The 15,800-nt window shown below is 43.5% G+C and overlaps 1 protein-coding gene across 1 annotated transcript; it reads left to right on the plus strand.

The window, feature by feature from the left end:
• Positions 1-255: 255 nt before the first annotated feature.
• On the plus strand, positions 256-15,165 carry LOC136415028 (tetratricopeptide repeat protein 28). Its single transcript, XM_066399378.1, has 39 exons — positions 256-717; positions 4,299-4,358; positions 4,409-4,617; positions 5,080-5,299; positions 5,349-5,500; positions 5,560-5,719; positions 6,034-6,279; positions 6,370-6,488; positions 6,546-6,718; positions 6,772-6,944; positions 7,005-7,113; positions 7,193-7,369; positions 7,429-7,641; positions 7,784-7,972; positions 8,024-8,231; positions 8,287-8,525; positions 8,584-8,784; positions 8,841-8,999; positions 9,097-9,314; positions 9,370-9,562; positions 9,618-9,866; positions 10,053-10,253; positions 10,308-10,550; positions 10,606-10,805; positions 10,859-11,104; positions 11,159-11,320; positions 11,376-11,524; positions 11,580-11,730; positions 11,788-11,949; positions 12,186-12,490; positions 12,547-12,698; positions 12,755-12,976; positions 13,070-13,262; positions 13,449-13,575; positions 13,644-13,862; positions 14,008-14,334; positions 14,387-14,507; positions 14,557-14,752; positions 14,802-15,165. The coding sequence occupies exons 1-39, from the start codon at positions 694-696 to the stop codon at positions 15,016-15,018; spliced, it is 7,284 nt and encodes a 2,427-aa protein (XP_066255475.1). The 5' UTR covers positions 256-693; the 3' UTR covers positions 15,019-15,165.
• The last annotated feature ends 635 nt before the right edge of the window (positions 15,166-15,800 follow it).

Consider the following 15,800-nt stretch of genomic DNA (forward strand, 5'->3'; position numbering starts at 1 on the left):
CCTTATCGGGCAGTTTACACTTCGCCTGTCCATCGTTAGTATCTTGTTATCCCTATAGTCTAAAACTATAAGTGCTAGCGCGCGGTGTACTTCTGTTATTAAACGCAAAGTCGCCGGTCAAAATCTCTCTCTAATTCACTAATTCCTCTTCTTCGCCTGTTTCTTCGTGCGGTTTCTTCGCTCGTCCCCACTCTCGAGCCCACCAAGATTATTTACCTGCATACCAACATCCAAGATGGCCGGCGATGAAGAATGCGAGCACCCAGCAAATAACTGTTAGACAGTGGACGTTGGACGGTTTTTCGTGCGGCTTCTATATCGCAAAAAAGAGCAAATTGTCGTCCGGTGTAGTTAGATGCTTTGTCGTCCGAAACGAGATGATCTAGTTGACGATAGGTGAAGATCGGGCGCCAGAGTCACGTTTTAGCGGAGGAATCCGCGGTTTTTCTCCTACGAGGACTGCGAGGCGAGTTCACAGGAGGTTAAGGTTAAAAGTACGTGCATATGTGACTACGAAGGAGGGAAATTAAGCCAAACGGTAGCAGAATCGTCGGAAAAGGAATGTGAGCTTTTGTTCTTTGTTGGTCCATTCTTCAGTAAGCTTCGGGTCTTTTTGACGAGGCACCCATGAAAATAGGACACGGTTCAGTGACAAGGACTTAGTATGTGGTTTTTAGTGGTTGTAGTGTTGCGATGTCACATCGAGACTTTACTGAGGTAAGTCGTGGAATATGGGCCTCCGGGACCATGTCCGCCTTTCTAGAATTTCTTCGAATTAACCTCTAGGCCTGGTGGCTTTTGAGCGAAACCGCGCTAAGCTCTTGGCCGCGAAAAAAGCGAAAAAAATGCAATTAGTGTAGTGCTTACTCAAAGGCGAAGCATTTGATCGAGGGAACTACCATTGAGGTTCATATGCCGAAATAATGCTTCTTCGGCTCAAGCTCGCTCTACTGTATGAATAGATAGAGCCGAAATGCCCTGGGCATAGTCGAATCTTGGACCCTTTCGTGAAAAATGCTCGCTGTTGCCGTCAAGTAATTTAAATATGCTTAAAGTTAAAACAGGTAGTGGCCATTAACTAAAAAATGCTCTTGCTATTTTTGACTTAAGAGTGCCGTAACTGCTATTACCTGCCCATTCTAGCCCACACGTCGTTCTTCTCCATAGATAGGTATATGGGCATATAGCTAGATAGAGAGGAACAACCTTGGGAACGACGAAAATTTAAATGCTTTCATAAAAATTTCATAAAGATTTCATGAAATGTCGCAAAAATTTCATGCAAATTTTCTGAAATTTCATACGAATTTCATCAAAATTTCATAAAATTTCTAAAAAATGAAAAAAAAAAATATAATAGTTCTTTATGTAATAGGTCCGTAATGTAAAGTTTTACGAGATGAATCAATTTATGGCTCAGCAAGCTTGCCAGCAAGTCCATAAATATCGAATAAAAATCCTCCGGGTCGAATAAAACCTCATTACGTACGCATTACATACAACGGTTTATGGCCGATTTCATGTTAATTTGATAGCAATTTAACTTTTAAGTCAAAATTAAAATTCCTCCAAAATACCTTAATGACCTGCTAAACGAATTTTATATTCGCCAGTTCCCGCTCAATCATTGTCAGATCTGCAACAAATACCTATGTCACCGGCTTTATTGTACTAGAACTATAATGAGTGAGTTTATAGCAGCGCAACAGTATCATAAAGCGCCTTCTAGAACCAATCTGGGCTTTCTTGGCAGTACTCAATCATGAAAGACTGCTAATGACATTTAACTTGTCAAACATAATAATTGTGAGGCGAAAGGAGGAAAATGAAAAAAATCTACAGAACAAATGAGACAAAAAAGAAGCAGAGCACGTCATGAATACTTGATAAATTGAAGCTAAAATGGGCTGCCACATCTAAAACCATCCAGATGATTGATCTAAAATGTAATTACATAAAAGGAGTAGTTAGGACAGAAAAGGGAAAGGCACAAGCGAGGGCATGATAAATTAACCGTCAAAATCGAATTAATGAGACGAAATTATGGAACCAAAATAATTCCTGACAACTAACTGATAAATTCGGGTACATGAAAAAATCCGAATTTGGGACCGTACAGCGTCGGTAGAAGCTGAACACCCTTACTTATCATTAAATTAATTTTAAAAAAGTATCATTCGGTGCTTTGACAAGAGGGCAGTTATTTAAGTATTTTAGTGAATTCATTTGCGTTTTAACATACACCAAATGACTATTTAAGTCTTTTCATTAAGTACTGGAAAGCTCTTCAATGGGATGGGGATTCGTCCTCCACTAAATGCCCCTAAACAGGGCTCTGGAAATCTGGAGAAAGATTGTCAACGTTCGAAACCAGAAATATAAAACTAATAAAATATAAACCAATAATATAAAAATACATACTGGGTGTCCTAGATTTTACGTCACAGTAAATTACGGAATTTTTTCAAAATATAATCTAACTTTGACATCTGTCAAACTTTTAACTTAAGCCAAACTTTTGACATTTGTCAAATTTTTAACTTAAGCCAAACTTTTGACATTTGTCAAACTTTTAACTTATGCCAAACTTTTGACATCTGCTAAATTTTTAACAGCTCTTTAACAAACGTGAAATATGGCGTTCCGATTCGCCTTGAAGAAAAAAGCAATTTTGCCGTAACTCAAACCGTTCGCAACTTATCAAATCTGCGATATTTTGTTTTCTTGCAGTATTAAACGTAAATAGCTCAATCCGATGCAAAACCCGCGGATCTCAATGAATATACTTCATGCGAGATCGTTTTTTGCTTCCTCGTTCGTGTCTTGCGAGCGCGTCCACCACTTACCACCCCTCATTAGCGTCATAATCCGTACCTTCCTCACACAATTCACATGTAAGACGCTAATTCCATTCCTAGGCATTCCTTCGCCTTCCACAACGTGTAATCTAGAAGTCAGAAATGCCAACACAAAAGAAGGATGTTTGTCCAAACAATTACGGTTAGATACCCGAGGTGATGGTACCGCCAAAAGACCCATCCTCACACCGATGCCACACGAGGGTTCTTCTACCTGATGTTGTTTGTTGGTAGAATTGACATCGTTTCCTTTGTGGTTGATCCGCCGGTAATTACCATGGCTATTAAATCAACATTAAGCCGATTTTCGAGATCCTACTGTGTGTACCTGAGCCAAAGTATAAAGTGATTTATATCGTGTAGAGGAAGGAACTTTTCCCCTTTGTTGTGCAGTTTTTTGCAATTAAGCGCAGATGTGCTCATTATTGTTGTTATATGCTTAGCAGATAGTTATAAAGCAGAAATTTCCTTATTAATCGCTTGGGAAAAAGAGGTAATTAACCCTTCTTAGCAGAAGAGTGTTCCCACCTAATGCGAAGTCAAATATTAATCTTCAGGCATTGAATCACTAATTAGATCCACGTAATAACATAAAAGTGCTACACAGCTAATGCTTCGGTCAATATTTGCATCGGTCTTCAGGAGATTTTTATCTGCTCCACCAGCTGCCCTTTGAAGTTCAAGAGCAAGAATTGTCACAATTTTTGAACAGTAAAATAATTAACAAAGTAATTAATGTGCAAAAATAAAAACGAAAAACATTGAAATAATTAATATATAAAAATAACAACAGAAGAGAAAAAAACGACGACGATGCCAGATAGGCGTGTTCCTATAAAAGCTTACAGGATGTTCGAGCTTCCGTAACGCGGCAATTTTGACCGTATTAACCATAGGTATCTAAAAAACTCTAAAATCGCTTTCTTTAAAAATTTATGTTTTTTTGTAGTATTTTTCACCATTCGATTTTTCTTTATTTAATTTTTTTGTTATTCCTTATTTTGTATTTTATTTATTTTCATATGTTATTTCTCACTCACTTTTTCACTTTGAAAGTTCGCTCGGCGCATGTGCTATGGCCAGCAGTTGACTTCCTGAGTTTAAATCTTCGCAAAATAACATAGTGCAGATCCCTCATATTTCAAAACTGGTTGAGCTTCGCGTGTAAAACGGCCCCAATTAACTTAAACGAGATCAAGTGTCTTTCAAGTTTTTTCCATTTCGCGTAATTACTCTTTACTTCTAATTCCCGTCCCTGATAACTATAATGACCTGTCGCTTTTATCATTTGCAGAGATACCCAGTAGCGGAATGCGTTTAATGAGACCTTAAGGTCTCAGTTTTTCAACACCTTTCCTCCTTCATAGTTTTTAAAAAAAATTTTCATTAAATTTTTTTTCACACTTTAATGACCCTCCGTTGTTCCTCAATCCGTTGCAGGTGGAGCCAGAAGGCACTTCAGAACTACCGGCTGCCAGTAAATCGCTGTTCCTTGAAAAGGTACAAATGTCGCCCTTTTACTTCCATGATGCTTCTATGCTAAGATCTAGGTCCGACAATCGAATGCTGCTTGCCAGAACGGTGACTTCGCAACGGCAGTCGCCCTGTACACCGACGCCCTACAGCTGGACCCCACCAACCACATCCTGTATTCGAACAGGTCTGCAGCCCGGTTAAAACAGGGCTTATTTTCGCAGGCCCTGCAGGACGCCATCACCGCAAGGGACCTATGCCCATCGTGGCCTAAGGCGTATTATAGGTGAGAAATTAGTTATTGCATCTTATCAGGTGTCAAACTTTCTCTTAATTCTTCCTCTGCAAATAGTAAATTACATTATAAGAATAATAAGAAGCGTGTTACGAGCGAGGCGAAAGTCTGTGACCGAATCGCAGGTGCCGTCAGTAATTTCCTCGAGCTAAGTAATTCTTCTTGATTCCGAGCAGCGTACGGCAATTTCCTGAGAAATTTGATGAAGTCTTAATGAATATCCTCAGGCATGACGTTTGTATTCCAAAAGCTCGTAGCAACGCATTGCGTACGCATTGTAGCGTGGCACTGTCTGCTTGTTCTAGCCGAACACCGTTACGTAATGTTATTACGCACGGATTGAAGCTTCATTACGCATGCCAATGATGTTTAATTATTGCCTACTTTCACCTATTACATTATCCGCAACTATACAGAAGAATAAACAATAATTGATCTTAACTTGATTTGCAGGCAAGGAGTGGCCCTGCAATGCCTTGGCCGACACGGAGAAGCCTTGGCGGCTTTCAGCCAGGGCCTAGCTCAAGACCCTGCATCTCAGCAGCTTTTGGGGGGCCTAATAGAGGCTTCGGTCAAATCCCCCCTCCGACACAACCTAGAGCCGACGTTTCAGCAGTTGGAGCTCATGAAACTCAACCAAAGCCCCTTTGTCCTTATTTCTGTAGTCGGACAAGTGAGATAACCCTTCAATAAATGCTTTCATGCCAATGTGGGTGTTCCAGGAACTCTTGGCCGCTGGTTTATACCATTCGGCAGTCAACGTGTTAGAGTCAGCATTGCGGATTGGGTCCTGTTCTCTGAAGTTGAGGGGGTCGGTCTTTAGTGCCTTAAGCTCGGCTCATTGGGCCCTCAATCAGTTGGATAAAGCCATCGGGTTAGTCTGGGTGTTGTTGAAGGTGCGGAAGAGAGGGTTGGTTTAAATTATATGTGCAGGTACATGCAACAGGATTTGGCAATTGCCAAGAGCTTGGGGGATACTGCGGGCGAATGCCGGGCCCATGGCAATCTGGGGTCGGCCTATTTTAGTAAAGGCTCTTACAAGGAGGCACTAACTGCGCATCGGTATCAACTAGTCTTAGCCATGAAATGCAAGGTAATTTGAATGAAACTGTGTTTCACAGCTCTCAGCTGCACATTATTATAGTATCTAATTATTATGGGTGATATATGCGGTTCGACTTTATTTTTACCCCTAGAACGCGCTTTAAGACCGTAACACCGCGTGTATCCCTAAAGACACCTGGATAGTTTTCGACGTGAATTTGGGTTTGTTCAGGTTAATTCGAGTTACAAGAGTCCCATAACTTGAAGAACTTTTTATCTCGGAGGTTTTCTTAAACTTCCCTTGTGCCTCCCGTGGCCACGTCCATAGCTCCAGCCTTATCCTAGATTTCTCCCAATTTCCAGGATACGCAAGCTGCGGCAGCAGCTTTAACCTCCTTAGGCCATGTTTACACAGCCATAGGGGATTACCCCAACGCCCTAGCGTCCCATAAGCAGTGCGTGCAGTTAGTGAAACAAATGGGAGATACGCTGCAAGAGGCCAGAGAAATCGGAAATGTAGGGGCCGTTTATATGGCAATGGGCGATTTTGATAGTGCCGTTGACTGTCACACGCAACATTTAAGGATAGCTAGGAGACTTGGCAATCAGGTGAGACCAGTAGCGGACAATTAGTTGATGAATGAGGCTGAACGTGAGTTTGCCGGAACCAAAAAAAATTCTGGAACCTGCTTTTCTCAGGTAGAGGAAGCTAGAGCCTATAGCAACCTCGGGTCTTGCCACCATTACAAAAGAAACTTCGCACAAGCCATGGTGTTCCACGAAAAAGTCCTGAGATTGGCCCAATCAATTGGGGATAAGTACGTTAAGTTGGGCAAAAAAAGATCATTTTTCTAGGTAGAAATTGTGGTTCTTAGGTCAGTAGAATCCAGGGCTTACGCTGGATTGGGCCATGCTTCCAGATGCGCAGGTGACTACGTTCAGGCCAAGCAATGGCACGAAAGGCAGCTTGATGTCGCTCTTGCCACGAGGGACAAAATAGGGGAAGGAAGGGCTTGCAGCAATCTGGGGATAGTGTATCAATTACTGGGTGAGTACTTTTTTCAACTTCATCGCACTGGCAACCTCGGACCGTGATTTCAGGCGAATTTGATGCAGCGCTGAAGCTGCACCAAGCCCATCTTTCCATCGCTAGAAGTCTACAGGACAGGGCAGGAATGGGAAGAGCGTATGGTAATATTGGTAACGCATATTCCGCTGCTGGGTTCTACGATTCTGCTATAAAATACCACAAGCAGGAACTTACTATTAGTAAGGTAAACCCTGCCCAACTCGTTTGCTTCTTTTTCCTCACATTATTATTAATTTATCTACAGGAAGTGCATGATAGGAGCTCGGAAGCGAGCACACATGGCAATCTCGCTGTTGCCTATCAGGCCTTAGGGGCTCACGATATGGCTTTACTCCATTATCGCGCGCATTTAGGTAAAACTGCTCTTATTATCACGTTGATAACACGTAACAAAACATTATGCACATGAAATTTACCTTGTTTGCTCTGCAGGCATCGCACGGGAATTGAAGGATACAGCAGGAGAGGCCTGTGCCCTTTTAAACCTGGCTAATTGCCTCAGTTCTCGATCAGAGTTCGCTGAGGCCATTCCTTTCTATGAGCAGTACCTCATGTTGTCACAGGAACTGTCTGATGTGGAGGGCGAAGCCAAAGCTTGCCATTTTCTAGGTAATATTGAAAAAATTACTAAAGAGGCTTACCATGGAGGTAAATCTTCTTCCTTTCAGGTTACGCCCACTACTGCATAGGGAACTACAGGGAAGCAGTACGATACTATGATCAAGACTTGGCCTTAGCCAAAGACCTCCAAGACAAGATGAACATGGGACGTGCTTACTGTAACCTGGGATTAGCTCATCTGGCACTAGGCCAGTTGGATAGTTCCCTCGAGTGCCAGAAGTACTTTTTGGCTATAGCACATATGACGAATAACTCTGCAGGTAGCATCGCCCAAATTTTTCTCTTCCTCCGTCTTCTTCTTCTCCTCTCTCTCCTCCTGCTTCTCCACCTCTTGGTCTTACTTTTTCTGTTTTTCTCTAAATTCTTGCTGCCGAATTCACGAACGTAAATCATAATTTTCAGGTAAATTTAGGGCCATGGGAAACATAGGCGACGTATTAATCAAATTGAATGAAACTGAGGAGGCCGTTAAAATGTATCACAGACAACTCGCTTTGGCCAGAGGCAACAGAGACAGAGCAATGGAAGCGGCTGCATGCGGAGCCTTGGGTACTGCCCATCGCCTGTTAAAAAAGCTGGACAAAGCTTTGGGTATGTTTACCCTAAAAAATCACCATTAAGGTAAATAGCGTTTGCATTCAGGGTACCACACACAGGAACTGACGTTGAGGCAGGAGATGTCGGACCTGCAGGGCGAATGCAAAGCTCATGGCCATTTGGGATCCGTCCATATGTCACTGGGAAATTACACACATGCGGTTAAGTGCTACCAGGAGCAACTGGAAAGGGCGCAGGACTTGCAGGACTGCGCAGTAGAGGCCCAGTCGTATGGAAACCTTGGAATTGCGAGGTGACCTTTTATAACTAAACGAATAATCACGTAAACTACAGTGGTTGAATTTAAGACTCAACATGGCCCATTATGAGGATGCAATCGGATATTTTGAGCAGCAGCTGGCGACCCTTGAAAGGATTTCCAGCTCGACCGCTCAACTCGACAAAGGGAGGGCTTTCGGAAGTTTGGGAGACTGTTATGACGCCCTTGGAGATCCTGAGGAGGCCGCTAAATGTCACGAGCAGTATCTAGCTATGGCATTAAAGCTGAAGAGTGTTAGAGACCAAGAGAGAGCATATCGAGGATTAGGTAAATTTTACTAAAAATTTCAGGTTTGCTGCGACTTGGTTACTATTTCTCCCTATAGGGCAAGCTCAAAGGTCCTTGGGCAATTTACAGCAAGCGCTGGTGTGTTTGGAAAAGCGTCTGGTAGTGTCCCATGAACTGGGCAGTGCTGATGCTAAGGCTGCAGCCTATGGAGAGTTGGGGCAGCTGCACGCCACTTTGGGCAACCTAGAGCAGGCAGTTTCGTGTTTGGAACACCAGAGGAACATTGCCAGGGAGCTGAGTAAGCTGACTTCAGGGGAGAATAGAGATTTTTGAGTTGAATTTGTATAATTTAAGACGATCGGGTTATGGAGTCCGAAGCTCTTTGCGGACTGGGCAACGTGTATCATCAAATGGGCGAGTATAGTGCCGCCTTGAAGTACCATCAGAACGACCTAGAGATTGCGGAGCAGTTGGATATGTCCAGCTTGCAGAGCAGAGCATGTGGAAATATTGGTACGTACATGGGCTGCGTTAGCTCCACCATAGAGGCTTGGAGGAAGATATGAGGCCGGTTTTTGAAATCCACGGTAAAAACACCAAATTATTTAAGGCAACGTGTATGAGGCATTGGGGAACCTAGAACAAGCAGTCCGGTACCAAGAGCAACATCTTTCAATCGCCATGAACACCAACGACCAAATAGCTAAAACGTTGGCTTACAGCTCCTTAGGCCGCGTTCATCAGCTTTTCGGCAATAGATCCCAAGCCATCGCCTACCTCACTCAAGGACTTTCCATCGCCGAAGCCCTTGGAAGAAGAGATGAAGAAGTAACTGCCAATTCCCTCCTTAAGCTTCAGAGAAATTAGCAATAATTTATTTTAGGCGAAAATCCGCAATAGGCTGGGATTGGCGTTGTACGCAAATGGGGACTTAGAAGGAGCTCAAAAGCAGCTGGAGTCAGCAACGCAGCTGCTGGAAAATATCCGCAGGGAGACCAAGAGCAACTCTGAGTATAAATTGTCATTATTCGAGCTGCAGTCCTCCAGCTATCAAGTGCTCCAGAAGGTCCTAGTTTGTAAGCAAATTTGACCCCTTTTAGGAATTTAGTCAATAAAGTTCTTCTTCTCAAGGTCTAAACAGGCATGATGAAGCTCTAGTGATGGCCGAAAGGGGCAGAAATAGGGCGTTCGTCGATCTGCTGGTGGAGCGTCAAGGCTTGAATGAGCTTAAGTCGAAAGGCAAATCCAGCAGAGGTGATCTTTTGGGAATAAGCACTTTGGATCACATAAAAGACATCGTTAATAAGCAGAGGGCTGCTGTGCTCTATTACAGCATCGCGGCAGGATTTCTCTATGCCTGGCTCATATTACCTACTAAAGGTAGGTATACAGAGTGGCCCAGAAACAATTATATAAACGAGTATTAGGAGGTAAACTTGCCTTTTACGAAAGTTGCTGATATCCATTCTATAGAGTCAAAATAATTTTTACAAAAAATTACGTAATTTTTACGACACCCTGTATAATTTACTTGCATCACCCTGCTTCATCAATATTTATACATAGGCGTGGTTAAATTTCACGCTGCTTCACTGATGGATCAGGACAGCTCGGACAACGCGGACCATACCGACCCAGTACCAAGCGGTACGGGTTTGTTGGAGAAACTGGTCAATTCAGTCCGAGATAACTTGGGCCTCGAAATGAGCCCCTGTACGACGATTACTGAGGATCAATGCTTGGATGACAATATGTCAGAAAGGACTGGTAACATTTAAAATTAGTTTGCTAGATGTGGTTGCACAGATATCTTGTTACAAGGGTTCCTTCGGATGGTCAGCAGACACCACCTGATGAACTCAAGCAATTACTCCTTAAGCTCCTTGTTCTCGCTGGGAAGCGTTGGAGGCTCCGTGGCGTCCCTCCAAGGCAGCACTAGGTCCAGTTCCAGTGCTCAAGGGTCCACTAGGATGACCAAGAGGCAAACTTGGAAAGGGCCGAGTTGTCTGCACTCACTTTACACCCTGCTGCTGCAACCATTCGAGGAGTATTTGCCTTCTAGAGGTGTGTTCGCAAGTTTCCAAATAAGACTTATCAAATGGTCAATTTTTCGTTATAGCCGCAAATTCGAGAAACGGGGCAAATAAGCGGGAGCTAATTTTGGTACTGGAGAATGACCTTTACTTAGTACCATTCCCAGTTCTGCGATCTTCAAACGAAAATTCCGAATACCTCTGTGAGCGTTTCTCGTTGCTAGTGGTACCCAATGTCAGCTCACTAAGATCGGGGAGGACAAGGAAACAGGACACAGACCAAACTGTAGGGCTCGTCCTCCATCACTTAAAGTACATTTAGATGAGCGATCTTTCCAGGTTCGTAGTCTGATAATAGGCAACCCGAACCTGCCCTCTGCCGTCACTGACCATTACGGCTGGAAAGATATTCCTCAAGCCGAGCAAGAGGCCATCATGGTTGCTGAGCTGTTGCAGACGCAAGCCATGTTGGGCAACAGCGCCACCAAGGAGCAAGTTCTGGGTCAGATGCAGGAAGCTGAGTGCATCCATTTTGCCACCCACGTGTCCTGGAAGTTATCCAGTTTGGTGCTCAGTCCCATAGAGGTCTTTTACTATCCAGTCCAATTTTAGAGCAATATCTATGGTGTATCGCTGCAGGTTTTGGAACAAGCTCCGACTAAACGGCTCTACATGACCGACGCACTCGAAGAGGAGGAGCATACAGATGTATCACTGACTGCAGAGCTACCGTCGCTTCCCGAGTTTCTGCTCAGCGCCGCTGATATTTTGTCCCTGAAGCTGAACGCTAAGCTAGTAGTGGTAAGCGACTGAGAGTTGAAGCTTCTTACCAGGCTCATGCTATTTTTTCAAATAGGTAAGTTCTTCTCATACCAGAGATCAGCAAGGCTGGGCAACGTCGGATGGATTGACCGCATTGGTCAGGGCCTTGATTGCGGCAGGAGCACAGGCGGTGCTTATCTCTCTGTGGCCAGTACCAGATACAGCAACAAAAATTCTGTTAAGGTAAAAATGAATGCGCACTCATCAAGACTCGAACTCACAACAGTTTGATCTCCAGGGCTTTCTATTCCTCATTGCTTCAAGGCACTAGGGCCGCTAAAGCCTTGAGTGAAGCGATGCAAACTGTACAACATACTAAACACTTCGCTCATCCTGCCAATTGGGCTGGTTTTGTTCTCATTGGTCTCAATATTAGACTTTCCAATAAGGTAATATTATTCCAAACATTTGATAAATGCTCTGAAGATTAAGGAACATTTCTGCAGGTGGCGTTGATGGGCCAGGCTTTGTGTGAACTGCTAAAGGGTCCGGAAAAATGCAGGGATGCCCTGAGGGTCACGTTACATTTAGTTGAGAAAAGCTTACAGAGGATCCACAGGGGGCAAAAGAATGCCATGTACACCACGCAGAAGTCCATAGAAAATAAGGTCTGAAATATTTCCCGGTAGAGTTATTTCTAACAATAGAAACGAGTGGTGGCCGGCGCGTTCACCAGATTTGTCCTCGTTAGGTTATTCCAAGGCACCTTTGTAGGTTGGGGGTTAGCTGTGGAGTGAGGTGGTAAAATACACATTACATTAATTTTCAAGGCCCCCCTCTGTCATAATTAACTTTATTTCAAAGCTTTGTTTGTGTATATGGTATAAGCGAGTTTCTTCTAAAGGTTGGCACAATTACTGGTTGGAAGGAGCTGCTCATGTCGGTAGGCTTCCGGTTCGAACCGGCATCCAACGGGATTCCCAGCAGTGTCTTCTTCCCCCAATCGGACCCGGATGAGCGTCTGACACAATGCTCGGCTAGTCTACAAGCATTATTAGGCTTATCTACCATCTCCATACAAGCACTTGCTAAATTGACCGCTAATTCCGATGTGGCCGATGATATAATTGCAGTCATCCAATCGAGTTTGTCTCAGTTTTCCTTGAAAGGGAATGAAAATGAGAGCGCCGAAGTGGCTTTAAACGTTAGGTAATGGTGAAACACCAATCGAAGAGTTTTAATTTTAGTGAAATTGCTTTTAATAGATTATGGAGAACTCCGGGTTGCCATGAACTCCTCGCCTCTTTGGGCTTCGATCTCTGTGACGTAGGACAGGACAAAGTCACTTTGCGAACGAGCAAACAAGCCACCAAGAGAAACATTCAGTTCACCCTTCAAGCCCTTCTAGCTTTGTTTGGTGAATTGGTTTCAGGCAGGTTATGACAAACTTTTCGCTCATTTCTGATGTTCTAGACACTCAAGAGGCTCCGAAAAGCCTCGCCATCGACTCGTCAAGCAGTCTGGAATCATTGGCCTCTGTTGAGAACGATTATCCTCATTCTGATAACGAGATTTCATCTACACCTCCACCGTGTTCCAAAATCATGCCAAAGAGGGTTCCTCCACCGTTCCACAGAACCGTGTTACCTCATAAGAGATTGGGAGGCGCTTTCACTTCGTACGTTAGACGTAGAGGTGAGTTCAAATCGACAGAAACCTGGGTCAGGGTTTTCGATTAAACCAGAGAATGAGATTTATTTTTAACTTCCTGTTTCTTTTCATCTGCAGGAGAGCCAGATGGTCGCACTGCAAACCCTACAGATAGCAAAACTTTGAATGATCTTAAACCTCGCAAAACCAACACTTTGGCCAGACCTGGAGGTGGTGAGTCTGACGCGGCCTTTACCCCTAGTCCTCCTGTGGTAATGCAGCCAGAAAATTCCAGTTTGGCCCTCTCTTTGGCTCACCAGACGAGGATACGGTAAGAATGGCTTATAGCATTCAGTTACCAGAGAGTTATTGACGTATTGACTCCTTGATCTTTAACGTACAAATAGGGCTTCTTAAGAGGCCCGCTTTGAGCCGAAAGGGTAGAAGCTTCCTAATTTCCCGAAGAATTTTCATTGTGATTAGTGTGGCCAGCTTGTCAAAAAAATTCCCTTTGCAGGAATCTCTATTCCCAAAATGAACCAAAGACTGATCCTTTAAGACCAGATAGCTCTAGTTCCGCCAGCTCGGCTACAGACTGGGAAAGTGGCCATGCTACAGTTTTAAGGCGGCAGACTCAAAACCAGGTAAGTGGAAGGGTGGTAAACACCTTATTATCCACCACCCTCATTATACTTTAATAATGAACCATCAGATGCCGCCGCTGCCTCCTCCCAGGACGACTAAACCTCTAGTCGAGCTGCCACTGTACAATAACCTCCCTTCGGGAATGTTTGAGAACAGCTCAGATAGTGAATTGGAGAAAATGGAGGCCAAAATGTTCAACACACCGATCATTCCAAGAGGAAAAATCATGTTGAAGAAACCTAGAAATGCGATGTTTACTATAGACAGACTTAGTGTTCGAACCGAGGTAATAAAGCAACCCCTAGATCCGCCACTGGAGAATTTTTAGTTATATGAAAAACATGTATTTTAATTCGTTAACGACAAAGGCATAAAGATCACAATTTTCAAGTAAGGGCGCAATTAAGTGAGAGCTTTTTTCATTTTGACAGGTCACTCAAACGTCACTGCATCCACCCCTGAACCATCGTAAACCAATTACATTGCCCAGCGAAGAGACTCTGCCAACCAATGAGCGGCTCCTCTATTTTTCTCCCAACGAATCAGACGCCTCAGTGACGTTAGCGTCTTTGGCTTCATTAACCAGCGGTGGGCCAATGGGAGCGCAAGTGGGCGGAGTCGGCGACGCTGACGAGCCAGAACTGGTTGGCGGCAAAGCGGAGGCGTCAGTAGGCGTGAAAGCTGCTGCGCTACACGATACCATTCTGGCGACGCAGCTGCGGCATATTAATCGCGAGTTGACGCCCACGATATCAGAGGTTCGCTTTACTTTTGTATGCATTTCATTGTTGAACTATTGTGTTTAATCAGGTGTATCACGAGAGGAATATCGGGCTAGGCCTAGCTCCTCCTTTATCTAAATTGCTTCTGAATCAGTCCACTAGTTCAGCCCCCAAGACTGACAATACTGTATTGGAAAAAATTACTCTAGGTAAGTGGGTTTTAAAGGAATTAATGTGGCTTAACGCAGAGCATTGCAGGGATACTGGACGATGAGGATATTAGTAACGAAATGACAAATGCACAGTGTCAGAGGTGTAACTCGGAGAGCTGCGTGTGCAAATCTAACAAGCCATGGATGACCGAGAACGCAAGTGCTTTGCAGCAGATCCAGAGCTCGGACCTCACTACGGCTGATATTCTGGAAAGAGAAGTGAAGAACAAATTGGTTTTAAGGTGAGGTCAGGTGCTGTACTTTGTTCTGCGGTTCTATGAGATTTTTAAGGTCGGAACAAAGGCAAAAAGAAGAGTCGGAACCAAAACGGGTTTCGCCATTTTCGGAAATGTCCAGGCGTGACGAAGGGGACGGCAGGAGTATTGCTGACTCTACTTCGTCCAGTTACAAGAACACTCAGTTTTTGACTTACCATGGAGTGGGAGACAAGAACAAGAGTAAGCCAAGCGCGAAAATTCGAACTATTCCCAAGCAAAGACGCAACTAGTGTTAGTGCTGTAGTTATTAATTTATTTATTTTAGCTGTTCTTGGTACATATCCTGAGTAGGTTAAGAGATCGTATTGTAATTTCACGATTTATCGATGTTTAAACTGTACTAAATTGAGATTGTTTTAATAAATTATATTGATTTATTTCCTTTATTTTGCTTCATTTTTATGCCTGCTCCAAGAAAGTCCAAATACTAGCAGATATAAAGCGTGACGGCAAGGAATCTGATGCGAGAAAAAAATCTGAAGTGCGCTTGTCCCAACTGCGCCCAGACTAATGTTACGCTACATAAGCACACGTACTAAGAAATCGTCTGTAAAGAGCTACTCGCCTGCTCAGATCAACCCCATAGAGTGAACGCGGGCAACACGCGCATGCAGTAGTGCTGTTCAGGCTTATACAGGGTAATTTAGAACTTATTTATAAAATTTTAGGGGTAGGTGTGTCATGAAAAACTAAATCAATTTTATAAGAAACTTTTTGGAAAATCCTTAAAAATTTTTCGGAAAAAATTGTTAAAGTTTAACCATTGTGTAACTGGACAACTGTAATATTCCCGTTTTTCTGCAGAATCCCTTTTAGGTTCATCAACTTTGCGTATAATTTACAGTTGGGACTGCCACATGTTAATAGTTGGGAGCTGAAGACATGGGTGATCCGACTTAAGAGTACTGTTGTTTCACCTGAAATAAAAGAAGTAAGCTTACATGTGTAAGCAATTTTCGCATCATAAATTGTTACCCTTAAGTCGGATCACCTATGTCTTCAGCTCTCAACC

Source organism: Euwallacea similis, chromosome 19, assembly GCF_039881205.1.
Source record: "Euwallacea similis isolate ESF13 chromosome 19, ESF131.1, whole genome shotgun sequence".
In the NCBI taxonomy this organism is placed as follows: Eukaryota; Metazoa; Arthropoda; class Insecta; order Coleoptera; family Curculionidae; genus Euwallacea; species Euwallacea similis.